Here is a 27888-nt window from a genome sequence, read left to right as displayed (position 1 = left end):
CAAGTAGAATAAAGTTATACATCTACATTAATTTTAATGCTGGTAATTCTGAAGACATATCTATTTTAATTAATCCAACAAATTTCAACTAACTTCTATTTACCAAAGATTATCTCAGATCACATGAACTTTAAAAGCATTTGGATTAGTTTCTATTATATTTCTGGGAGTTTTAGGAGTCCTTAATGCACTTAAGTGCTTAATTCTCTTCAAGCCAATTACATAGAGCTCTTTTACAAATTAATTTTAGTAATACTATCCAGAGGTAGAAAATACCACAGCCCTATAGCACATTTATAAGGAAACAAACAAAGACAAACACAGAGACCTCTACCTTCCACTTACAACCATTAGTTACAAAAAAGGTCGAATCCAAATTACGTTTCTGGCAGATAGAATAATTTGATGTCACCTGCTTAGATGGCAAAAGCCTTTTATTAATATTTGTGGGAAAGATATAAAGTTTTTCATTTGCCTAAGTTTTAGAATAGCCCTGTCCCCTTTTGTTTTTATTTTTTTCTGATAATTTCCTCCTTGAAATTGGTATGTTATTTTTATTGAAGAATAGTTGACATACAATCCGACATTAGTTTTAGCTGTTCAACAGTGATTTGACAACTCTCTAGGTTATCCTGTGCTCATCATAAGTTATCTACCATCTGTCATCCTACAACACTATTATAATACCATTAACTATATATTCCCTATGCTGTGCCTTTTATCCCTGTGACCTATTCATTCTGTAACTGGAAGCCTGTACCTTCCACTCCTCTTCACCCATTTTGCCCATCTACCCCTCCCCTCTGGCAACTCTCAGTTTGTTCTCTGTATTTATGAGTCTTTTAATACTTTTTTGTTTGTTTGTTCATTCATTTGTTTTCTAGATTCTACAGATTAGTAAAATCATATATTTGTCTTTCTCCGACTCATTTCACTTAGCGTAATACCCTCCAAATCCATCTGTGTTGTTTCAAATGTCAAGATCTCTCCTTTTTTTTTTTTTTAATGACTGAGTAATATTCTACTGCACATATAAACCACAGCTCCTTTATCTATTCTTCTATCAGTGGACATTTAGGTTGCTTCCATATCTTGGCTATTGCATATAATGCTGCAATAAACAAAGGGATGCATAGATCTTTTTGAGTTAGTATTTTTGTTTTCTCCCATAGTGAGATTACCAGGTTATGTGCTATTTCTGATTTTAATTTTTTGAAGAAAATCCACATTGTTTTCTACTGTGGCTATACCAATTTATATTCTCCCCAACAGTGCACGTCCATGCCAATACTTGTTATTTCTTGGTTTTGGAATGAGGTGATATCTGGGTGTTTTGGCTTGCATTTTCCTGATAAATAATGATGGTGAATATATCTGTTGGCCATCTGTATATTTTCTTTCAAAAAAAAATGTGTATTCAGATCCTCTACCAATTAATAATCAGGGTATTTGGGGGTTTTGGTATTGAGTTGTGAAAGTTCTATATATTTTGGATATTAACCTCTTATTGGATATATATTTACCAGTATCTTCACCTAGTCAGTAGATTGCCTTGCCATTTTATTGACAGTTTCTTTGCTGTGCAAAAGCTTATTTTGGTTTAGTCCCAATAGTTTATTTTTGCTTTTGTTTCCCTTGCCTGAGGAGACATATTTAGCTAAATGTTGCTAAGGGTGATATCCAAAAGATTACTGCTATGTTTTTTTCTGGGAGTGTTATGATTTCAGGTCTCACATTTAGGTCTTTAATTTATTCTTAGTTTATTTTTGTGTATGAAGTAAGAAAGTGATCCAGTTTCATTCTTTTGCATGTAGCTTTTCAGTTTTCTCAACACCATTTACTGAAGAGACTGTCTTTCCCACACCCTATATTCTTACCTCTTTTGTCATGGATTAATTTACCATATATGCATGGGTTTATTTGTGGGCTTCTCTTCTGTTCCATTGATCTTTGCCTATTTCTAGCCAGTGTCATACTATTTTGATTATTATAGCTTTGTAGTATATCTTGAAGTCTAGGATTGTGGTACCTCCAGCTTTGCTCTTCTTAACATTGCTTTGACTATTTGGGGTCTTTGGTGGGGCTATACAGATTTTAAGATGATTTGTTCTAGTTCTGTGAAAAATCCTATTGGCATTTTGATAGGGATTACTTTGAATATGTAGACTGCTTTAAGAAATATGGATATTTTAACAATAAATCTTCCAATCCATGAGCATGCTATGTCTTCCAATTTGCATCACTTTCCTTTTTTTTTTTTTTAAGATTGATTTATTTTAGAGAGCAAAAGCATGTGCAGGGGAAGGCCAGAAAGAAAGGGGGAAAGTAGACTCCCTGCTGAGGAGGGAGCCCTACGTGGGACTCGGTCTCAGGATCCTGAGATCTTGACCTAAACTGAAACCAAGAGTTGAGCCCTTAACCAACTGAGCCACCCAGGCACCCTATCTTCAGTTTTTTTCATCAGTGTTTTATAGTATTCAGAGTACCAGTCTCTCACCTCCTTAGTTTTTTTCCTATGTATTTCATTTTCAGTGCAATTGTAAGTGGAATTGTTTTCTTAATTTCTTTTTCTGCTACTCTATTATTAATGTATACAAACAACAGATTTCTGTATATTAAGTTTTCTGCAACTTTACTGGATTTATTCTAATAGTTTTTGGTTGGAGTCTTTAGAGTTTTCTATGTATAGTACCATGTCATCTACAAATAGTAACAATTTTACTTTTTCCTTATGAATTTGGATCATTTTATTTATTTTTCTTGTCTGATTGTTGTGGCTAGAACTTTTATTTCCACCAATAAAAATAGTGAGAGTGGACATTCTGTCTCATTCCTGATCTTAGAGGAAAAGCCCTCAGTTTCTCACCAGTGAGTAGGATATTAGCTGTGTGTTTGTCATATATGGTCTTTATTATGTTAAGGTATGTTCACCCTAATCCCACCTTGTTGAAAGTTTTTTTATCATAAACAGATACTGAATGTTGTTAAATGCTTCTTCTGCATTGTTTATTCTTTTTCTAGTTCCTTTAGGTGCAAAGTTAGATTGTTTATTTGAGCTTTTTCTTGTTTTTTTTGAGGTAGGTCTGTTTATATTTCCCTCCTAGAACTGTTCCTGCTGTGTCTTAAAGATTTTAAAGCATTGTGTTTTCATTTTTATTGGCCTCTATTATTTTTATTTCCTTTATGCTTTTTTTCATTGACTCTTAGGTTATTTATTAGCATACTGTTTAGCCTGCCATGTTTTTCCCAGTTTTGTTTTTTGTGTTTTTTGTTTGTTTGTTTGTTTTTTTCTTCTAATTGATTACTGGTTTCCTACCACTGTGGTTGGAAAAGACTTAATTTGGGTTTCAATCTTCTTGAATTATATTGAGTCTTGTTTTGTGGCCTAACATGTGATCTATCCTGGAGAATGTTCCATGTGCCTTGATTTTTCTGCCTGGATGATTTCTCCATTCATGTAAGTGGGGTGTTAAAGGTCCCTAGTATTATTGTACTGTCAATTTCTCCCTTTATTTCTATTAAAATTTGCTTTATGTATTTAGATTCTCCAATGTTGGACGCATAGATAGGTAAGCAATTGTTATATCCTCTTGTTAGATGGATCTCTATATCATTGTACAATGCCCCTCTTTTTTTTGTCTCTTGTTGTAGTCTTTGTTTTATTAAAGTCCATTTTTTTCTAAGTATTACTACCCTAACTTTTTTTCCCCCTGAGTCCATCTGCATGAAATGTATTTTTCCATCCCTTTGATATGGGAGAGCTTGGTTCTTGACTCACAGAGTCAAAGAATGAATCTCACAGACACAGGAAAGTGAGTAAAGAGATGGAAATTTATTAGGTAAAGACACAGAGAAAGCTCTCAGGAATGAGAGGGGTCCCGACAGGGTTGCCACTGAGGGCTTGTAGGGTTGGTCTTTTATTGAGAGCCCAATCAGAGAACTTAAATCCTTTTTTTTTCAAGATTTTATTTTTTTATTCATGAGAGACACACAGAGAGAGATTGGCAGAGACATAGATAGAGGGAGAAGCAGGCTCCATGCAGAGAGCCCGATATGAGACTCCATCCTGGGACTCTGAGATCATGCCCTGAGCCAAAGGCAGATGCTCAACCTCTGAGCCATCCAGGCTTCCCAAACCTAAATCCTTTTAACATATCCACCATGGTGGATGATATCACCATCAAGTAAGGACTAGTGATAACATCTGTAATGGCTTACTTCCTTTTTAGAGACTGATGATTTTTTGTTGGTTACAAGTAGCTGTTATAACAAGACACCCTCCCAGCCTATACTTAGGGCAGGGTGGTCTGGCTTGTTCCCTTATCTCTGGTTTCTTCCACCTCAGTATTTTTGGGATTTTTGTGAACCTGCTTCCATGGCCCCCTATCTAGCCCTGCCTAGCCCCATTTGTCCCTAACTCACCTTCACTTTATCTATATGTGTCTTCAGGCCTGAAGTGAACCTTTTGTAGACAGTACATAAATGAGTCTTGGTGTTTTCCATTCCACCATGCTATGTATTTTTATTGGAACATTTAGACCATTTATAAGTAATTTGGCAGGTATATATTTATTGCCATTTTGTTAGTTATTTTCTGGTTGTTTTTGTACTTCTCTTTTTTCTTACTCTCTTTCCTTGTGATTGATGACTCTGTAATGTAATGCTTGGATTCCTTTTTATTTTGTGTATATCTATTACAGGTTTTTGGTTTGTGGTTATCATAAGGTTTATGTGTAACATCCTAAGTGTATAGCAGTCTACATTTAGTTGATGGCTATTTAAGTTTGGACACATTCTAAAAGAACTTCATTTTTACTCCCTGCTTCCATGTTTTATGTATATGTTGTCATGTTTTACATATTTTTATTCTGCAAGTTCCTTTTACCAGTTGTTTACATATAATTAGTATTATTGCCTTTGTCTTTGAATATTTATGCTAGTTTTATAAGTGACTGCTGTACTATTTCTTCTGTATATTTACTTTTACTCACAAATTTTTTTTCCTTTCATAATTTTCTTCTAGTTATGACCTTTTGTTTTACATTTAAAGAAGCCCTTTTAATATTTCTTGTAAGGCTGCTTTTGTGTTGATGGCCTTCTTTAACATTTGCCTGGGAAACTCTTTATCTCTCCTTTAATTCTGAATTAATTAATTCTGAACCTTGCCATACAGATATTCTTGGATATAGGGGTTTTTTTTTCCCCTTTCAACACTTGGAATATATTATGCCACTCTCTTCTGGCCTACAAAATTTCTGCTGAAAAATCAGCTGATAGTTTTATTGGGTTTCCCTTGTACATAACTAGTTGCTTCTCTCTTGCTGCTTTTAAAATTCTGTACATTTAAGCTTTAACATATTAATTATGTGTTGTAGTATGGACCTCCTTGGGTTCACCTTGTTTGGAATTCTGATTCCTGAACATGGGTATCTGTTTCCTTCCCTGTGCTATGGAAGTTTTCAGCAATTATTTCTTCAAAAAAGTTTTCTACCCCTCTTACTCTTCACCTCTTGGGACCCCTCTAATGTATTTGTTCACTTGATCTAGATCCCTTAACCTATCCTCATTTTTTTTAATCCTCATTTTAAAATTTTTTTTTTTTTTTTTTTGCTATTCAGCTTGGGTGCTTTCCATTACCCTGTCTTAAGGCTTGCTGATCATTCTTCCACATCCTCCAATCCACTGTTGATTCTTTCATCTGTATTTTTTATTTTATTCATTGTATGTTCTGTCTCTGATTGGCTCTTTTTTTATGAATCCCACTACTTTGTTGAAGTTTTCTCTGAATTCATTCCTCTTTTCTCAAGTCTGGTGACCATCTTTATGATCATTCTTTTTTTATGATTTTATTTATTTATTCATGAGAGACAGAGAGAGAGAGAGAGACTGGCAGAGATACAGGCAGAGGAAGAAATAGGCTCCATGCAGGGAGCCCGACATGGGACTCGATCCTGGGTCTCCAGGATCAGGCCCTGGGCTGAAGGCAGTGCTAAACCGCTGAGCCACCTGGACTGCCCCTTTTCTTTTCTCTTCTTTTCTTTTCTTTTTAAGATTTTATTTTATTTATTCATGAAAGACACAGAAAGAGAGGCAGAGACATAGGCAGAGGGAGAAGCAGGCTCCATACAGGGAGCCTGATGTGGGACTCGATCTCAGGACCCCAGGTTCACTCCCTGAGCCAAAGGCAGATGCTCAACCATTGAGCCACTCAGGCGTCCCTATGATCATTCTTTATGTTGAACTCTTTACCAGATAGATGCTTATTTCCATGTTGTTTATTTTGTCTTATGTTTTGTCGTGGTTTTTTTGTTTGGACATATTCCTCTGTCTACTCATTTTGCATGACTTTCTGTGTTTATTTTTATGAATTAGGCAGACAGTTACTTCTAAACTTGAAGAAATGATCTTGTGTGCAGTCATCCCCTGTGTAGACTATGTTTATCTGCTGACTTTGGCTGATTGGAGCTTGGGCTGCCGTGGGCTGGGGGTCCTGGGGCACTCTGCTGAGGCTGCCCTAGTAGGATGACCATAACTGAAGTGAGCATGCCAGTGCAGTCTCAGGGCTCTCTCCACAGAGGGTACCCTGGCAGGACAGCTGAAGTTGAAAGGGTGCAAGCCACAATGTCCCAGAGCCCAGGAGTGCACAAGCCAGGACATCCCAAGGTGCTCTGTACTGAGGGTGCCAAGGCACATTATCTGGAACTAGAGTATGAGCCTGGAATGTTTCAGGGTATTTTTTACCTGTGTCACCTTGGCGAGAGGGCTAAAGCTATAGCAAGTGCTGAGCAGGGGTTTCCTAGTGTGTGCCTTGGTGGGATGGCTGGGGCTAGTGTGGACCATGGGACCCAGGGTTCACTGAGGTGGTAGGCCAGCTAGGGTGCCTGAACTCTGCTTCTGTCCACACTGTCAAAGTGGAGGAGAAATGAAAACCAAACCACTTCACAGCCCTTTTGATCTAGAGAGCTCTCCTGCTGTTTGGCCAAGTTCTAGGGCTAGATCCTTTATATTCTAGTGGCTTTTTAAGCCATGCCATTTGGGGTTGATATGGCCGGGGTACCCAGGGCTCCGTAAGATGGCAGTATGGTTACTGAGCCTGGACCCCGCTCCTATCTGCACTATCAAGGAGAAGGAAGAAGATAAACAGTGGCACTTGATAGCTTCTCCGACCTGAGAGAGTTCCAGCAGCTCTGCTACCATTTGGCAGTTCTCTAGGGCTGATTCCATTATATTCTAGTTACCTTTTTAAACTGCAGCTTGTTTTTTTTTCTTTTCTTTTCTTTTCTTTTCTTTTCTTTTCTTTTCTTTTCTTTTCTTTTCTTTTTTTCTTTTCTTTTCTTTTTTTTCCCCAGAGCAGATGAATCTGCACAGGTCCCTTTGTCTCCATCTCTTTCTGGTCTCTTATGTTGTGCAGAAGCTGTCAGCCCTCAGTTCTTCAGGTGGAATTGTTCTATAAAGAGGTGTAGATTTGGTGTGCTTCTGGAGGAGGTGAGTTCGGTCTTCCTACCTCCAGGATCTGTAGCCATTCTTATTCCTAAAGTTAGTATTTTAAAGAGATGACCTCGGTAAGAATTCCTGGAGGAATCAAGTGGAACATTTACATTTCAAAGGCACAGGAAAAGAATGCAAGTCCCTTCCCCTGTGCCTGACTTTTGTTTCCTAGGACTAAAATTTTTATAAGATTTACAAGCCTTTCAAGATAAATAGAGGAGGTCTGGGGAATGATTGAAGGAGTGGGTGGGTTTAAAATTTTTTTCTGGAGCTATTTTTCTGGTTTTATAAAGATTTATAAGTTAGGGACAGTTGTTTTTAATTCCTCAAGGAACTGGGTTGCTACTTAAATGACATTGTAGACTGATCCACCCATAAATCCTTTTATGAAGTGGATCTGCTAGAAAGTTTTTCTTGCCTTCTGGGTACATTTTAATTTTAGCTAAGGAGAAAAAGCCTCAAAAATGTTCCCATCAGACTCCAATTATCAGCTTCCGACCTAAAAGCTGCTTCTTTTGAGTTGATGTTAAGAATTTGCATAGGACCTTTAAAAGTACACTTCTTTTTCCAGAGTCCCAGGTGATTACCAATGAAACATCAACCTTTGGGCTATCATTCTAATGGTGGGTACGTTAGAGGGTGTGATGTGGACAGCCAGGGTTTATCTCAAGTGCACGTTCTTGGATCTGTTGTACAGATCCACTCTCACTGGCAGACTTTTGTTTGCATTTGTGTTCCTAAGACCTCACACAGTTTTAAGCTGTGTTGGTTCCAAGTTCAGACACTGGTGATCTCCCATTCTATGTTCCACCTTTTTACCAATCCATTCAGGAGATAATGCATTTACTACTAGGGCAGCAAGAGCAGGTTGGATGATGTTTATTGTGTGGAACTCAGAATGCTGTAAGACAGCTTCCAGATAAGCTTTAAAGTTGGCCACAGATTTATCTTTTGTTTGTGTGTTTGAATAACAGACCAGTTCTATAAATGGTTTGTAAAAAATGAGTTATTTTGTGTGCTTTTACTGGTCCATGAGGGGGCCACACTGGAAATCAGGCATCTCAAAAATCATCCTCCGTGTTTTGCCATTTTGCCTCCACATATATTCTTGGGCTTCACCAGGTCCCACCATCATTTGTACAAGCTGATAAGGATCTGACAAATTAGGGTCATAGTCCTCAATAATGACTAAAATCTTCAGAATAATTTTGGGGATCCTCCCTTTAGGAAAATTCTCTAATTTCTAACCTATTTCAGTTTTTTTACCAAGGAGGAGAGATACCTGAGAAGGATCACTCATAACTTTGGGTGGTTTTCTTGTAAAGCTAACTGTCTAATAGTCCCTGCAGAGTGGAAGGGTGGTTCAGACAGAGTTAGAATGTGAGTACTCAGGTAATGGAAGGTAGAGAACAGTAGGAGTCCTGTCGGTTTTATCGTCCTTTGTTTCGGGTACCTCTTACGTCTTTTTTTTTTTTTTTTTTAAGATTCATTTATTCATGAGAGACACACACACAGAGAGAGAGAGAGAGAGAGAGAGAGAGGCAGAGACACAGGCAGAGGGAGAAGCAGGCTCCATGCAGGGAGCCCGATGTGGGACTTGATCCCCCGACCCAGGATCACACCCTGAGCTGAAGGCAGACACTCAACCACTAAGCCACCCAGGTGTCCCTTGTGTCTAAATTTTCATGAGCTTTTTACTACAGAATTTTTAATGAAACAATTTGGAATATTGAAGCCTTTTAGAAAGTACTCTGTTCTGTTTAATTCAGAAACTTTTGCTTTTGAGTGCACTTTTTGAATGAACTATCTTGGTTGCCTTTAGTAAGATTTTGCCATTTTTATAGGTATTATACGTTCTGTAACCATAGTTCTTAGACATGAAATAAGCAAGTGTGCTGGAAGGTGGTACACCAACTTTTTAAGGATCTCATTTTTAAAAAAAAAAATTTTAAAGCTAAAACGTTAGTTCTCTTGGAGCCAAACTGATACTTAATTAGCAAACTAATACTTGGAGCCAAACTTGACTTGGAGTCAAACTAATATTTAATATACCTCTGGTTTAGGGGTTGCGTGGGGTGTGCCATATACCTCACTGCCCAGAAATTGAGGTTGGCCAGTGACCTAGGGTCAATCTGACCTGCCCCCATGACCAGTTTATCCTAACATGAGAGTCTTTGGATTAGGTGGCAAAAACTGGTAACAGCTTTTAAATGCTAGACTTTTCCCTGCCAATTTTGTGACTGCTTCACAGATTCCTTTAGCAATAACCTTTATCTACATACAAGACAGACAAACCTGTGCACCTTAACACACCAGCAGTAACCAAAAGATGTTGCTGTAGCCTGGACAAGAAAAGGCCCTGTGTGGCCCATACCACTTCCCACCATGGAACATCGGACCAGGGAAAGTACTAAAGCAGCAGACTTCAATGAATGCGGCTTGGGGGCTCCACATAATCGGGGAAGTGCAAACTCCCACTGACAGTTCCTATGTGGATTTTAAGACAGAATCAAGGGGAGAGGGAGTTTCTACCAATTAAGTAAGAAGTGTGGCCTGAACTACCAGCTGCTCTCAACGTCGGATGACTGGAAAGCCAATTAGATCAGAAGCTCAACGCAAGAGCTAAAGTCAGAACCAAGAGGAACTCACAGCCCTCAGTAGTGGCAAGGAAAAAACTCAGAAACGTTCATGAGTACCACTCCTGTGTTTCTGGTTGTTTCCAAAGCCCCAAAAAGTCTACTTCAGGTCTTTTTTTTTGCCACCAATTCTGTTAGAAAACAAAATTCAACTGAGTGAATTGTAAGATCAAGCTGGCTTTACTCAGAAATTTACTAAATGGGCAGCATCCCATCTAGCACATAGTAAGGAGCTTTAAGGAGCTGTAGGAGATGGAAGACTTTTATAGGCTGAAAGGGGGTGAGATGAGGAAAGGCTTTATTATTTCTGGCAAGGTCACCTTCCTTTGAAAGAGGACAGAAAGGGTCTATTGGACAGATTACCTCACTAGTCCTGGCCAAGTAATTCCAGATTGCTTGGTAACCTTTAGTTACATTCCCGGGTGAGGCTGAAACTGCATTTAGGTTGTTATGTCTCGGCCCAAGTCATGGGGCTTAGCACAAGTGACTCCATTTTGTACATATTTCTTTAACATGTGTCAATTATCTCCTCTATTCAGAACTCTCCTTTATCATTCTCTTTGTTTTGTTCTTTAAAATGAGGGAGTAATTGTTTTGTTTTTATTTTTATGTAATGGGTTTCAATAAGAGTCTCTTGGCACTCCCAAAAGATTTTGACTATACAAAATGCCCTTTTGCTCTTTTTGTCATTTTTACACATTTCCAATACAAAAGGTAAAATAACAGCAAAATGAAACTGAGGGAAGACAATTATTTATAGCATCAGTAAATCAACAGTAAGGAAAACCACAGGGATACGGGCTGCTGGCGGCCAGCACTAACTTCAGTTATTGCATAGATTAAAAACATATATTTGCCACACACTTTACTACCATGTGCACCCAGTAGTGCTTTAAAAATTATATTTATGGGTTATTTTTTTTTTCTCTCACCAAAGTAAAGGCATTTCTGGGGTGAAACAAACAGCTACTTAGTAGGTCAAAGTAATAGTTAAGAGCAAAAGGTAAAGAACTGGGAAGAGAGACCAACCTTCAGGAAAACAGAACAGAGGCAGTCAATTTAGGACATCAGAGTTTTGTGTTCTTCTTCCTGTCAAAGCTGCCACAGGCTCACCAGTGACCACAAAAGGCAGGAGCTCAATTTTATATTTCATCTGAGAGTTGGCGCTTCTAAGAAGCCAGTGCCCATTAGAACCACAATGTGATGGGGGATCAATACTGACTTAAAGGGAATAATACCTCTTTCTAAACCATAACTGATATTTCCTGCAGCTGAGAGGGTTTTCCCCCAAGGGCCATCAGCCTCACCTCAGCATAGCAGCATAACAACTGTTGGCTGAAAGATTTCCTCATCTGGAGGCCCAGTTGCATATATTTATGTTTATTCTCTTGTCAGCAACTTTCCTAGTTTTCCCTGTCTTTTGTGTTACTCCGAAAACAATGAAAAAATGAGCTCAGGATAGTGGGTGTTTTTTGTTTGGGGTTTTGTTTGTTTAGCTTTGTCATCCAAATCTATAGTCTGCCAAAGGTCCTGTGGGATCCAGCCCTAAATCTAGTTCAAGGCTTTTATTCTCATGTGTAAGTCCAGGGGGTTCTCTGTATTTAAGAGCCATTCAACTTTCCAACAGTTTTCAACTTTTTATTCAGTTTTAGGAAAAAAAGCTGTGGTGGGACTCCAGAATCAATTATTAGAGTGAGAATCATAGGAGGAATTAAATTGAAATAAGTGAGGTGGGTTTTTGTTTTGTTTTTTTGTTTTTTGTTTTTTTTTTTGGTTTTTTTTTTTTTGTCTTAAAGGAAAAACAGCATGTATTCTCAGTTTATTTCCACATAGAAACAAGATATGTGGATTAGATTCCCTTACTGACCTACTACTAAGAATAGCAGCTGGTCCTTGCCATCTGTACCATAATCACCAATGGCCCTGGGTATTGGCCATAGTCCTAGATATATCATACTTCCCTTCACAGACATCAACTGTAACATCTTATAAAGCCCTGGATTTGATTCATAAAATAATAGCACAGGCCTTCTCTCTTTGGAGAGTTAAGCAATGATTCCACTTTGCCTTAATAATTTTAGTTTCCATTTAAAAATGTGTACTGGTAAGGATTTGAGTTGACAGGTACAGAAAATACTTTTCTTTTTTTTTTTTTAATACCCCAGCCTTATCTTTCATTTGAAGAGTCCAAGCATGTCACCTTGTATTTGGAATGGTCTAATTTCATAGGAAAAGGCTATGAGTCCGTTGGCTTCAAATAATAATTTATTTTATGATTCTGAGCACACACCTACAGAGAGTTCTCTCCAACTTAAAACCATCCCCCAATGTTTGAAGTGAACCATTTAGAAACCAAGTATCTGTTTTTGTGTGGAATTTGTATCTACAGTTCAGCCCACATGAAGCCACCAATAGCCAACTTTTAAGATAATAGTAATGGCAAAAGACACCTGGCTTTGAACCCAACATTATAATAAACATGTCCAACTTGGGAGCTTCCTCCACCTGTAAACATTGTCACTAGTTGCAGTGGGATGGGAGACTCCTCCCTCTCGACTTCCTCAGCTTTGCAGTTTCAGTTGAGACTTTCTCACAGTTCCACAGTTTGGGACTCCCATGACTGGGAACAAAGTAAAAAGAAAGAAACTGCAGCCCCACCTGGAGACTATTGAGGTGCTGAGAGGTAAATGTGAGGGTTGGAGTGAAGAGTTGTTATCTAAGAGCTCTAAGTTCAGTCTTAAAGAAGCCCTTGTGCACTTTCTTTTTTATTTCTTTGGTGGTTTCAGGAATGGCCACTTTCCGTTTTGTGTCATCTTGTCTGTCGCTTCTCATAAAAGATTTTCCACCTGAAACCACAGAGGAGTTAAATGCCAGCTTGGTTTTTCTCTTATCTATGGGCGTGCTATAGGAACAAAATAATATTTGGAGTTCTCTGAAAAGGGTAGAAATGCTCTTGCCTGTGTTGACCCACCCAGTGTTATCCACCTAAGCCTCCAAAGAAGTTCAAAGAGCAAACAGTTAAAGAAAAGCCCAGGCTCTGCTAGGCATTTCATCCTTGAATCTTGTATAGGTTGAGTAAAGGAGGACTAAAATATCCAAGTGGATAGACAGTCCTTGCTGTTAGCAACACAGTTTATTAGTGACCTTGACAAGAGCTGTTTCAGAAGAGTAAAGGGTCAAAAGCATGATTGGAGTGGGTTCAAGAGAAAAATAGGAAGAGAAGAACTAAGATGGGAAGAATGGGCAATTCTTCTGAGATGTTTTTGCTATAAAGGCAGTCAACAATTGAGGTAGTAAATGGAGGATGTGGAGTCAAATACATATTTTTTTTTTCCCTAAAGATTGTGGTTATGACAACATACTTGTATGCTGAGGGGAATGATCACATGAGGAAGGAAACCTTTCCAGTAGAGGCCACAGCTGTCAGAAGGATGTCCTTGAATAGACAAATGACAGTAGTGTGTGGTGCTCACTGTGCAGGTTTGTCCTCGGGAGGTTGGGGGGCGGGGCACAGAATACCCTAGGGAGGCTAGGAGTATATGTGCGTGGAGTGAGTAGATAGATACTGGGGGCAGGTGGAAGCTCATGGGAGTTTTCTTCCGATTGCTTCTCTGAACGAGCTAAATGACAGCAAAGGAGAATATGTTGGACATTTGATAAGAACAGAGGAGGTGTGAAATATTTGTCTAGGAGAATGGAAGAATGAACGGACAAGGGAATTGCAGTAGTATTAAGGTCATCCTTGAAATTCATTGTCATGGATTTCAGTAAGACTCAGAAAGAAATGGAGCACATGTATGACCTTGGACATACTGTACTGAGGTAGTTTACATGAGTCTACAATCTGCTTTACAAAGTGATTGAGAAAATTAAATGTGACAGAAAAGCATTTTGAGGTATAAGTACAGGATATGATTATTATGAAACTTAGCTTTGAATTACTTAGCACTTTTCCTTGGCAAAAAGCTTTTCAAATTTGTTTAAGACAGCCTTAGTATCTCTAGAGACAGCATTTGGCTTCTGCCACTGATTTACTCAGTAGCTAAGTCTAAGCAAATGACTTAACCTCCTTTTGCTTTTACCTCTCAATCTATAAAATTAGGGTGGTAATGTTTAAAGTGAAAGAAATACTTTATAAATAAAGATGCCATATAAATGCAAGCTGTTAATAAAGTGATATTTGAGGCCTCACCCGTACAGTCACCAGAAAGTCAGAAAGGTCAGCCCTGGGTGGTAGATGCATCCCTTAAGAAGCTTTAATAGAGGGGGAAATAAGTATCTTGAAGCTGGTGTCACCCACATTATTTGCATTAATTCTCACAACTTCTCTAACGTGGTTTATTAGAACCTGAGACATGAAAGGTTAACTTGTCATAACTTGTCAAAGCCAAGCAAAAATGTGGATTTCAATTCGGATTCACCTTAAAATCCCATGGTCTTTTTCATTTTGCCATATATGGAATTGGGCTTCATACATTATAGCCAGAGAAGGTATAGAATACTTATTCTGTGTTTATTTTACATCCATAGTTTACGAATTTAATGTCATCTTTGCCATCAAAACTGGAGCTAGAGTCGCCCAGTAGCAGAATAGCAGCCACTTCATTGGTGACATCATCATGATGGAATCGTTTACAAGAAATCCAATGACAAGAAGAGATAGGAACATCTGGGGGAAAGGAAGAGTAAGCTGATGAAAGACTTCCTTTTAGCTACAAATGCAGTTCTCAGACATTCTGGGGGCAGGAGGGTGGATACTATGAAAAAAATAAATAAATTTGTGTGGTCATGGGAACTACAGGGATACTATGTCCTCTGTCCTCTTTCCTGCAAACACAATATGTCCATTACAAACAGCTCTAAGAAAATCAGTACTCTGTTAGGTTTTGATTTTTGAGTAACAATTGCCCACCTGATAGAGAAGGTGATAGGAAAACTGTATTTATTTTCTTCCAACAGCTAAAAGGTGATCATACTTCTAAAATTTGTTGAGATTGTCCAAGAAAGTGTGTAAAATACTCATCCATCACTGGAAGCCCCTGGTCAGGAAATGACAGTGCAGTAAATATCTTCAGCAGCCACCTTTTAATGTACAAGCTGTTTTCGGTTGGAATTTTCAGCACTCACATAAAACACACTGTCATGAGTGACTGCTTGTGCTCCAAAGTCATTACTATTGGGATAATGGAACATCTCTCAGCGAATAACCAAAAAACTTTAAATGTCATGTCAAGTTTGTTGAAGCCATTTTCAAGCCCCGTTCAAGGTTACATGAATATTGAGGGTGTCTGTTTCTTCAAAGTTTGAGACCTAGGAGAAATACCTTATAAGATTGCATGATAGGATAGGCCAGTCAGTTAATTAAAAGAAAATCTAGCATTCCCTGTGAAAGTCAATCAGCCAGCGCCATAAGTCATTAGCTATTGCAACTGTCCCCCTTCCAGCCTTGCACGCCAGGCTCCCTGCCAGTCACCAACAAAAGGATATATGTGTGCCTATGTATACATGTCTATGAATATATGTGTGTATATCTGACAGATTATGACATAATTTTGATTTGCTAGGATGTTTTAATTTGCCTACCAAATACAATAGTTCTTTTGAAGGAAATCACTGAGTTTTTAAAGACCTATTCGAAACTTTCCTTTTTTTCTTAAAAAAAAAAAACTTTTTTTTTTCTTAAAAAAAAATCTCATTATCATTCCAACAAATGCGTGTCTTGGGTCCTAGAGCATGGAGATGATTTCTTTACCCAGTGCATATTGATTGAACACCACTTTGCCCCAGGGCCATTTTGAGGCACTGACATTAAAGCAGTACTTAGAACAACATCCCTGCAGTCTTGGAACTTACATTCTAGTAAAAAGACAGACAGTGGACAAGTAAACAGGTTGATGTGTCTGGTGGTTAGGAGTTTTATGAAGGAAAACGTGAGGGGTGAACGTGTGATGGAAAGGGGCGGGGCTATTTCTGCTGGATGGTCCTAGAAGTGCCTCTCTAGTCGTATAGCATTTGAGCAAAGACCAGAAGGAAATCAGCATGCGTGCTAATGAAAGGGTTGCTGAGTTATATTTTCATTTATTCTTAAACTCTTGTGTATTTATTTTCAATCTACCTTTCTCTGAATATTTTAATTTATCTAAGAGGACTTGAGCATAATTATTTTAAATTAATGTTTCATAATGTGCACAGTCCTTGCTTATCACAGTGATAAGTTTTCTGTTTCTTTCCTCCCTACTGCAGAAAATCAGAAAGTGCAGTTGACAGAAGGGTCACGTTCACACTACAATATCAATTGCAACTCAACGAGGACTCCAGTCGCCAAGGAGCTTAATTATAATCTAGACACTCATACGTCTACAGGGAGGATCAAGGCAGTTGAGAAGAAGGAAGCCTGTAATGTAGAAAGCTACAGAAAAAAGGAAATGGAACTTCTTGGCTCGGTTTCTAAAAACGAATCTGTTCCCGAAGTTGAAGCCCTGCTGGCAAGATTACGAGCTTTATAAATTAAACTGGTAAAAAATGATTAAGCCAAATATAAAGCCATGCTCTAAGCTATATCACTTGAAAAAAAAATTACTTTTTATATAAGTGACTTTATATAGTTTAAATTATGATATATATTAGAAAAATAAAGCTAAATAACATGATTGCAGTGCTTTTCCTATGTACGTGAGGTTTGGGCTTATTCAAGACTGTAATGGGTTTTAATGCTTTTCTTGTCTCCTGGTATTCATGTGTTCTATATTTGGTGGTTAAATTATACATAATGCTTTAGAAAACAGGTAGGTGGCCATGTGTTCAGCAATGTGTCCTGAAGAAAGTACCATTTTTCTAAGTCACTGTAATTTTTACCTTTCTGTTTTCAGCATTAATGAACATCAAATCATCAATGTCAACTCTTGATATATACATACATACCCCATGCATGTTGTTTGTATGGGCCCACGTTTCTCATGCACTGGGATCTTCATGCTATCAACATGGCATCAGAAACATAAAACTGAATAGAACAAAGCTGTGAGGAAATGAATGTAAGCTCGTTATTATCATTGTTGAATTCATGTTAATGAGATCCTGCAGGAGACTGGGAGGCCATTGAGCACATTTCCAAAAATGATGTACTAGGAATGCATGCATGCACCCTGTAAAACGCACATGCTTTTGCATCAAGTGGAGGTATATGGTATTACAGCACTGCCGAAACTTAACCGAGAGAGCATTTTTCCCTTGGTGATTATGATTCTGGGATAGAACTGCCATTTTGAAACTTCCCAGGTAACAAATTTTTTTTTTTTCTGTGAACAAACTTGAAATTGCTGTTTCTTTGATCTGACAATCAATATGTTTAACAAAGGTCTAAAGTGTGTCGAGGAAGGTTTTCCTATGCAAATGTTGCAATTTTACCTCATTTGGGGCATCAAATTAACTCTTAATTCTATATTCAAGAAAATAAACTTGCTACTTGCACTAAATGAAAAACGTTGGGGCTTTTTTTTTTGTAGTTAGCATATTCTGTGAATAAGCTGTAAATAGCCTGTGCTCCGCCGTCTATCTTAGCATCTATTTTGCTTTATTACGTTCAGTAAGTAAATGACTGCTCTTTTACCTTCAGTTAAAAAGCAGTTATGTGGAACCAGTCTGGCGAGGTCCGCTGCTTTTTATTTCCTTAAGTTGCCACCTCCTTTCAGCTCCAAGTTAATAAAGTTAATTAATTAGAACTATGAGCCAGGCCCTGTTTATAGACTTTGGGGAACACTGTTATCCCCAGCCTGTGTAGGAATAAATTGTTCTCCTATGCATTGCTGAAATAGGAGTTGCAACTGGAGGGCACAAATGCATATTTTCCTGAAAACAGATCTTAAAAAATCAAGAAAGGTGAAGGACATTTACACGTTTTAGCAGACAGGATCCTAACAGCAAGAAAAGAAGTTAAATAAAAGCATTCTGACTATCGGTTCTTCACGGGCTTTTGCAAAGACTTGGGCTTTTCAGAAACAAAACTGAAATTCAACCAGATAGTTTGGACATACCAGGTGGCAGATCAACACTCCAGAAACTTGGGGCCAGGGAGCAGCCGCACGGGAGAAGCAGCCTGGCAAGTAAAGGGAAGCGAAGATGACAGAGACCCCCAGGGGCAGAGACATGCAAGCAAGGCCTAAACTGGAGCCGTCAGGCCCCAGAGCATCTGTCTGCAGGAGCCCAAGGACAACCACCCAGCAGGAGGACCAGAAGCCCGAGGCTAGCAGAGCACCAGCCGGGGCTGCCCCCCACTCCCCCAGGGGTCCCAGCCCTCCCATCACTGACAGGAGTCTGAGCAGGCCCGAGTAGGGGACCGTGTTTTGGATTTCCTCTCTGCAGCTAAAGAGTTGACAGAGGCAAGAGCCAACTGAGAAACGGATCATTTTCTGCTGCACATATTTCACTGATACATGTGCCTTCAACAGCAGGCAGGAGGGTATGTGTAGGGTTTTATGAAAAACTCTTAATATTCCTTTAGCCAACTGTAGCTGGAAACTATAGTGATGACCTTTAATTTGAGGGCAGGCATTGAGGTACAATTTCATGTTTCCGAGCTAGCAGTCTATTCATTTGAATTAGGTAAACTGGAAGCCAAAACACAGCCCAGCACCCTCGATGAGGGTGTTCCATCCAGTCTGGTGACAAACCCCAAATGGGTTCTCAGCCTCTCTCTGGTCAGTGTAGAGAATTTGGCAGAAACACACAACCAAATGATCACTGAGTTGTCCAAAAGCAAAGACCTGCTGCTAATATTCTGAAGTGATTTAAAAATAAGAGAAGCAGTCTAATCATGCTAGCATATCCTGTCTCCCCCCACCACCCCCTTACTCCCCCCCTTATCCTCAGGGGATACATTCAAAGACAGCCCCCCCACCCCACCACAGGGAATGCCTGAAATTGCAGATAGTACCAAACCCTATATATATATTATGCTTTTTCCTATACAAAGCTTAATTTATAAATTAGGCGGAGTAAGAGATTAACAGCAGTAACTAAGAACTAACAATATACTATAATAAAAATTATATGAATGTAACCTCTATCAAAATAACTTAATGGGGATCCCTGGGTGGCGCAGCGGTTTGGCGTCTGCCTTTGGCCCAGGGCACGATCCTGGAGACCCGGGATCGAATCCCACGTCGGGCTCCCGGTGCATGGAGTCTGCTTCTCCCTCTGCCTATGTCTCTGCCTCTCTCTCTCTCTCTCTGTGTGTGTGACTATCATAAATAAATAAAAAATAAATAAATAAATAACTTAATGTAGGGGTACCCAGCCGGCTCAGTTGGTTGAACATCTGACTCTTGATTTTGGATCAGGGACGTAACAATCAAGCCCTGAGTAGGACTCCATGTTCAGCACAGAGTCAGCTTGCATTTCTCTCCCTCTTCCCCTCCCCCCTCAAATAAATCTTAAAAAAAAAAATCAATGTACTATATTCACCCTTCTTTTTGTGATGGTGTGAGATGATAAAATGCCTCCATGATGATTTGCAGTGAGCAGAATGACACAAGCATAGTGTTAAGCTACTGTTCACCTCTACATTATGCCAGAAGAAGGAGCATCTGTATCCAGACCATGGTTGACCACAGGTAACTGAAACCAAGGAGAGTAAATCAGAAATGGAGACAAGGAGGGTACCACTCTATATGCATGTATTTCCTTTGTTAACATTTAAATATTTAAACAAAATATATCAAAGTTTATATGAAGAAGTAGATATTATAATAATTTATATCAAAAATTTCCTGGTAGATATAGAAAATGCAATTATTTATACTAAGTTGCTCCAAACTCCAATTGTTACCATATTATTTACTCAAAAAGAGGAGTTGTTAATGACTTTGAAGTGTTAGTTTGGCCACAAATGATTATTGCCTGGGTTGATTTATTGTGATTTTAAAATATCATAATCCAAAGTAGATCTGAGTTTCCTAGTTAAAAACTAAATCAGGTAGGCTATAATTTGTATCTATGCTGTATTTCATCTTATTCAGCTCTCCTTTATGGGTAAGCACAGGTAGACTGGGAGCATATTTCATGGTTATTTATGTACCAACCTTTTGTGCTGACTATGTAACTTTTGGAAAGTAATAGGTCCTAAAAAATAAACTGCTAATCTGATTGAAACTCGAAAAGTGGCATTCATATTCTTTTTCTTCATATTAATTATTAAAATTTTTGAAATCCAGGAATTGTAAAGCTGGCAGTGTAACAGTACTCCATTTTCTCTAGTCAATTGTTAAAAGTAGTTACTACATGTCCGTGCCAGGCCTGAGTGTTCTTGAAATACGTCCTGGGGCCAAACTGTTAAGCTGTTTTTGCTCTAAGAGCTGCATTTGAGCAAAACTCAAGTGCTGAAGTTGCCAAAGAACCACAAAGACTGAATTGGCACGTCATAATTGAATCCAGATCTCCCCATAAAATAAAAATCATGGAACCTAAACCATAAAATTTATTATTCCTAAACAGACCTTTGCCTTTTAAAATGTGTATAAGGAGAGTATACCTTGGGATTTGGAAAGATGATGGCAGAGTGGGAGCATCCTGAACTCATCTCCTCACGGCTGCAATGACATATAGTGTGCAACTGGCTCTGAGAACACCCTAAGCCTAGCAGAACAGCTATTCCACAGCTAAAGCTATAAAGAGCCCTGTTGAGAAGAGTAGGTGAGGCAGAGACACAGTTGTGAACCAAACTCCCAGCACAGTGACCCACAAACAAGAGTTAAACCACAGGCAGGAGGTCCTCCCTGAGGAGCAGAGGGATCAAGCCCCACATCAGGGACACACACACACACCCAACATAGGGATCCGCATTAAGAAGATGAACCCTCATAATTTCTGGCTTTGAAAATCAGCAGGGCTTAATTCTGGACAGCCTGTGAACGACAGGAAACTGAAAATCTGCTCTTAAAGGGCTAAGGCACTCTATCTCTCAAAGACCTAGCACAGAAACAGCAGTTTGAAAAGCACCTGGGTTATAACTGCAGAAAACGTATTGGCTAATTTTAGGTCACGTGTGCCCCTCTCAAGCAGATCCTGCCCCAGGGAAGTGGAAAACTAGCCTTCACAAACCAGCATACCCAAGAACTGCATCCAGGCCTCTCAGCCAGCCACACTATGGGCTACCCCTCCAATAGTGTGCCCACAATAGTCACAGTTGGCCATTGCAGCCAGCCAAGCTGGAGGTCAGCCCTACCCACCATGTACCTATAGCAGTCATGGCCCGGGCACAACAGGAAGACACACACACAACCCACACAGGAGACACCCCTAAAGAGCCTGGTTCTGGTGTCCAGGGAGATTGTGTTACTGGATCCACAGACACCATTATACAAGACCACTACTTTCAAGACCAGAAGATACAGGTGATAAACACAATACAAACAAACACAGCCAGACAAAATGAGGAGACGCAGAAGTAAGTTCCAAACAAAAGAATAAGACAAACCCTCGGAGAACTAAACAAAACAAAGATAAGCTATTGACCTAATGAACATAAAGAGGCTCCCTAGACTTGAGAGAAAAGGGATGAATTCAGTGAACACTTCAACAAAGAGATAGAAATCGAAAAAAGAATCAGAGCTGAAAAATTAGTAGCTGAAATGAAAAATACAAATGAAGGAATCTGCAAGTTAGAGGATCCAGAAGAATGGATCAGTGATGTGGTGGAAATCATCCAAACTGAACAGAAAAAAGGATGAGAAAAAATATGTGGAGAGACCACTGGGACAATATCTAGTGCACTAAGATTCACATTAGAGGGGTCCCAGAAGGAGAAGGGGAAGAGGGCAGAAAATGTACTTGAAGAAACAGCTGAAGACTTTCCCAACCTAGAAAAGGAAGCATATTCCAGTTCAGAAAGCACAGAGAGCTCCAAACGAGTTGAACCCAAAGAAGTCCACACCAAGATACAAGAATAAAATTGTCAAAAATTAAAGATAAAGATTCCTAAAAACATCAAGAGAAAAAGAAATAGAAACTTTTCAGGCCAGAGGGAGTGGCATGAAATATTCAAAATCCTGAAAGGAAAAAACAACCAAGAATACTCTAACTGGCAACATATTTATGGATATGTTTCTCCAGGCAAGGGAAACGATGTCAAAAATATGCAATATGGACTACATCAAAGTAAAAAGCTTTTGTGCAGTAACAGAAAGAAAACAACAAAACAAAATGGTAACCTTCCGAATAGGAGAAGATATTTGCCAACGGTATATCTGATAAGGAGTTAATATCCAAAATCTATGAAGAACCCATGTAACTCGACACCAAAAGAACAATCTAATTCTTAAAAATTGGGGGAAAAAACTGAATAGATATTTTTTTAGAGACGACATACAGATGGCCAACAGACACATGAAAAGATGTTCAACCTCACTTATGTCAGAATAGTATCAAAAACAAGAAATAACAAGTGTTGGCAAGGATGTAGAGAAAAAGAACCCTGTTCACTGTTAGTGGAAATGTAAATTGGTACAGCCACTGCGGAAACCAATATGGAGGTCCCTCAAGACATTAAAAACAGAAATACTATACAATCCAGTAATTCCACTTCTGGGTATTTACCTGAAGAAAATAATACTAATTCAAAAAGATATATTCATCCCCACATTTATTGCAGCATTAGTCACAATAGCCAAGATACAGAAGCAGCCCAAACATCCATCTGTAGATGAATGGACAAAGATGTGAGATAGATGATAGATGATTAGATAGATAGATAGATAGATAGATACTATGGAATATTACTCAACCATCAAAAGGAATGAGATCTTACCAATTACAACACCATGGCTAGACTTAGAGGGTATTACACAAAGTGAAATAAGTCAGAGAAAGACCAATACCATACGATTTCACTTATATGTGGACTCTTAAAAACAATGAATAAATAAAATGCTGAATTGGGCCTATAGATACAGAGAACAAATGGACAATTGCCAGAGGGAAGATGGGTGGGGGGATCAGCAAAATGGGTGAAGGGAAGTGGGAGGTACAAACTTCCAGTTATGAAACACATCACAGGAATGAAAAGTACAGCATAGGGAATATAGTCAATAATTCTGTATAGTGACAGTTGGTAACTACACTCACGAGGAGCATTTCATAATAATGTAAATATGTAATCACTATGTTGTGCTCCTGGAACTAATATGATGTTGTTGCCAACTATACTTCTAAAATTTAAAACAGAAGAGGGGTGTGGCCTGGGTGGTTCAGTCGGTTAAGTGTCTGCCTTCGACTCAGGTCATGATCTCGTGGTCCTGGGATCAAGCCCCGTGTCATCAGGCTCCCTGCTCAGTGGGGAGTCTGCTTGTCCCTCTCCCATTGCCCCTCCGAATTTGTTCTCACACTTTCTCAAATAAGTGAGCAAAACCTTTAAAAAATTGTTTTAAATAAAATGGGTGTAAGGATGTTACAACTAGTATGAGAGATGGGTTTGAGGTAGAATGAAATTGAGCTGTGTCCTCTAAGGCTTGACTGTAGATGCCTCTTTGTCTTCTATTCACCTAATTAGATTTGAATGTCATGTTTGACACATCAATAGTACCCCCTTTTTTTTTTTCATTTTCTTTAAAGACTTTATATTTCTAGGCAATTTTATTTATTTATTTATTTTTTTTTTTTTAATTTATGATAGTCACAGAGAGAGAGAGAGAGAGAGGCAGAGACACAGGCAGAGGGAGAAGCAGGCTCCATGCACCGGGAGCCCGACGTGGGACTCGATCCCAGGTCTCCAGGATCGCGCCCTGGGCCAAAGGCAGGCGCCAAACCGCTGCGCCACCCAGGGATCCGGCAATTTTATTTTTATAACAAAATGTGAAAGTACAGATTTCCCAAATACCTCCTGTCCCCACACATGCATAATCTTCCCCACTACCATCATTATTCACAGAATAAGTACCCTCCCCGTAAGCATCTTCAAGAGACAAGAACGTAAAAGGAATCTTGGTTTCTTCCAGCAAATCTTAAAATGACATTTTCCCCCCTCTACTATCCACTTTGAAACTCCAACCATTGGACAAAAAGATGTTTTAAAAAGTTCCAGATATATCCTCCTTACAATTAATATCACCAACATTCTCCATGTTCTCACAAACCTACATTATTATATTCATGTTTGAAATCTAAGTATTTTAAAGGCAATCTGATGATAGAATTAGAAGCCAAATTTATCTCCTCAGGGCAGCTTATTCATTTTCTTTTACAACATCATTCTAAAACATTTTAGTAAATCCCCCATTAATGTAACTTTTTTCTAATTGCATCTATAGTTTGTAGCTATCAATTTTTCCCTTGGGACTTTCATTCCATGTTATATTTAGGCTATAAACCTATTTTTAAAACTTTCTTTTTGCCTTGCTTTCTGACCATGGCTTACTAAAAAAATTATTTTAATGATGAATCTCTAATTGGTGTCAATCTAATCTTAATATTTTATGTATAATCTAACCAGATGTGATTGATGGTCAAACATGAAGCTGTAATAAAATAAGCAGATTGAAGGTGCCTGGCTGCCCCAGTCCATAGAGCATGTGACTCTTGATCTCAGAGTTGTGAGTTCAAAGCCCCATAATGGGCATAGAGCTTACTTTAAAAAAGAAAAAAATGAGGTCACTTCATGGGTTGAGCACTAGGTATGATACTATATGTTGGCAAATTGAATTTTAAAAAAGTAAAAAAAAATAAAGTGAACCCCCCCAAAAAAAACTAAACAAACAAAAAAAAGTAAGCGTAAATGAAAATAATTAAACCAATTGAAACAAATAATTCTGGTGAATTATTTCTTGAGAACAGGACCAAGCCCTCAAACAGGTACATCCTAGTTAATCTCTCCCCACAAGGTCTGTTGTCAGACATGGCTACGTTCTTATGGAATAGGCATATCTTTGTATTAGAAAGACAGTAAATTAAATAACATGTATTTTTAATTTAAATCGCTTAACATGTATAAAGACAAGTACAGGTATGAATATATATTAATAATATGAAGTGTCTATTTGTATCCCTCCTAATAATTTCAAGGCTCATCATGTGTAAAACATTCCCTATTAAAATACATCAAAATTAGACAAGAAAAGTTTAGATTTCGTGACTATAAGTACTCAGCCTTGGGGGGAAGATTAATTTTAAAACGAGAAATTTCTTTCTTTCCTTTGTATTAACCACAAATACTTGGCCCTTACACTGCAAAAACTACCAGTTACCTAATAAAAGTAAACAAGTGGCTTTCCATAGGAGGGGTAGTTTGCAGGGAGGGGACGGGTGGCATTTCCTTTGGAGGTCTCGTCTTGATTTGCTTCTTTAATGACCCAACCAGAGCCACTGTGATGATCGTAAGCCATGACTGACATCTGACACCTGTGGCCTACCCGAACATAAGAGTCCAATTTGACTGGGATAATAAATAAAATCTTGTCGTACTATTATAGGATGTTTGGCAAGGACAAGAATTAAGGCACCTTTATAACTCCCGAAGGAATCTGGTGATATTTCTAAGGTGATCTCACACATCATTCTGTCCTGCCTGACCTTCCTTGTATCACCCTCCTGAATTATAGCTTGTATCTGTTACCCTCTCCTTCTTCCATAATCTCTCCCCAAAATAAAGGATTGCTGACCTGAGAAAACAAATCTGATTTTTTTTTTTAATCTTTATAAGACAGTCCATTAAAATGTCCTGCAAGTCACTCCATATGTTTTCCGCAGAACATTTACTGCATCCATTGGATTAAATTGTCTCACTTTATGAAATGAATACCGAAGGCCTCTGAGATTAAGAGACCTCTTTAAGAAGGGTCCTGCTTTATTCCTTAATAATTGCTGGGGTCCTAGAATGTTATAGGACACATTACGTATTCACCAAGTTCACCCACTTGCCACCCACTTTTTCAATGATTAGTTCCTGTATCCTGGCAGTCACTGGGGAGAGTTGCCTCTCAGGCACTTCCTCATGAATCCACCTAGAAAGGGAGTTTTTGATATGTTGTAATAGCTTTTCTCAGACTCTCTAGAGAAGCTTAACAGCTTCCGTCTGATGAGCCAAAAGAGAGTACACTTATATAAGAACAGACACACTTCAAGGACACCGGTAAGGATGAAGATACTAGTGTCACATGAGAATGGCAGGCATGCCCGTGGAGGCCAGATGCCCCATTCGAGTAGGATGACCTCATTTAGGATGACTGTTTGTGGGGCATGTCCCAGGTATTACACAAGGGATGTTTTTAAGAAGCTAGGCTTTCATTCTCTTTATGGCTTCTCTCTTTATATCTGAACCTCCTTTGAGTTCTTTAAATGGATGGTAACAGCAAAGTGTTACCCTTTCATGAGAATATTTGCATTTTAACTTACACCTGATCTAAAAGGCTTGAAAGTTGGCTAATGGAGAGCTGGGAAGCCACAAAGGGAGGGAATCTGCATCCACTTATGGAGCTGAACCCTGAGCTGAAACTTCACCTTGTTCTTTCTGTCTGAATACCCTTGTCACTATGGCCTTCACTTCAAGGGAAGCTACTTCCATTTTAATGCTGGGGTCGAAGCATGGACAAAAAATCCCCTTTTTTCCATTCTCTTTTGCAGAGTTGAGACATGATGGGGCTTGTGAAAGACTTTACAGAGCTCTGAGGAGAAAAGCGAAGAGACAGATAGAAACCACAAGGAACATAAAGATGCCATGCTAATAAACAACAGTCCTCATCCTCCACAGGAAAACAGCCCCCCTCCCCGATTCTAGACGGTGGGGAGTGTAGTCCTCCCGTAGGACAGCAGGGGATGACGGAGTCTTGTGATGCCTTCATGGACAACTCCATACTCTTCTAGCTTCAGGTGTCCTACAGAATGGCAACCATCCATTCAGTCTCAGAATGAGAGCTCACATATCCATGAGGATTGTCTGGGCACTCTAACCTTTCCTGAACCTCAGAAATGAGGCACCAACCTTGCCCAAATGATATAGCGTTGTCAGCCATACCAGAGTCAGTTGAACCCTTGGGGTCTTTGCTGAATACGGGTATGCAGTTCTTTTGTTCTACGCTGCATGATGCTAAATGGCAACCCCATTCAGAAGCCACACTCGCCACTGGGCCAATGCTGCTGCACTGACTGCAGGGTATGGTGTAGACAGAGACCACACACAACATGGGAAATTAGAAGAACAGAATGGGGAGAATGGGATTGGAGGAAGTTTGCTGAGTAGTCGTCCATGAAAGGAGTCCTCCATGGTGAGGACTGGAAGCAATGCTGATGCACAGCATGTCTGACTGTGTTCAGAGAGAGGGAGGACTCAAAGGACAGGATACCTGCCTTCAGATCCTTAAAAAGTTCATATGAAAAAGATACTGAACTAATTTGTGTGTCTCTAGAGACTAGAACTAGGGCCAGTACATATGAAGCAGTGTTTTAACTGTAAAGCTGCCCAGTGATGAGAGGCCATGCTTCAAGATTACGAATCATTGAATCCTAGGAGACAAGTCCTCGAGAGGGCTGCTGGGGGTCATCTGATTCAAACTCTTGATTCTCCATCTAAATGGAGAAGTGACTTGCCCACCATTAGAGCCCACACCTCCTTGCCCTCTGCACTCCCTCCCTCCTTACGGAGATCCATTAGTGAGTTACCATGTTACCTTGACAAGCAGAGGCCAGACTCTGCTTGATTGGGAGATAATAAAAGAATCTATTACTCAGGTAGAAGGTTGGCATATATGAGCTCTGAAGGACTTTATCAGTCTTAGAATCT

General features: G+C 39.1%; 1 protein-coding gene across 1 annotated transcript in view; it reads left to right on the top strand.

Annotated features, from left to right (window-relative positions):
* Positions 1–20273, top strand: part of DIAPH3 (diaphanous related formin 3) — a 490845-nt gene extending 470572 nt beyond the window's left edge. Inside the window, exon 28 of the mRNA XM_026009631.2 lies at positions 16368–20273. Within this exon, the coding sequence (XP_025865416.2) occupies positions 16368–16630 (263 nt within the window). The 3' untranslated portion in view covers positions 16631–20273. The remainder of the gene's footprint in view (positions 1–16367) is intronic.
* The last annotated feature ends 7615 nt before the right edge of the window (positions 20274–27888 follow it).

This window comes from Vulpes vulpes, chromosome 6, assembly GCF_048418805.1.
Source record: "Vulpes vulpes isolate BD-2025 chromosome 6, VulVul3, whole genome shotgun sequence".
In the NCBI taxonomy this organism is placed as follows: Eukaryota; Metazoa; Chordata; class Mammalia; order Carnivora; family Canidae; genus Vulpes; species Vulpes vulpes.
This window is presented reverse-complemented; position numbering and strand designations above follow the sequence as displayed.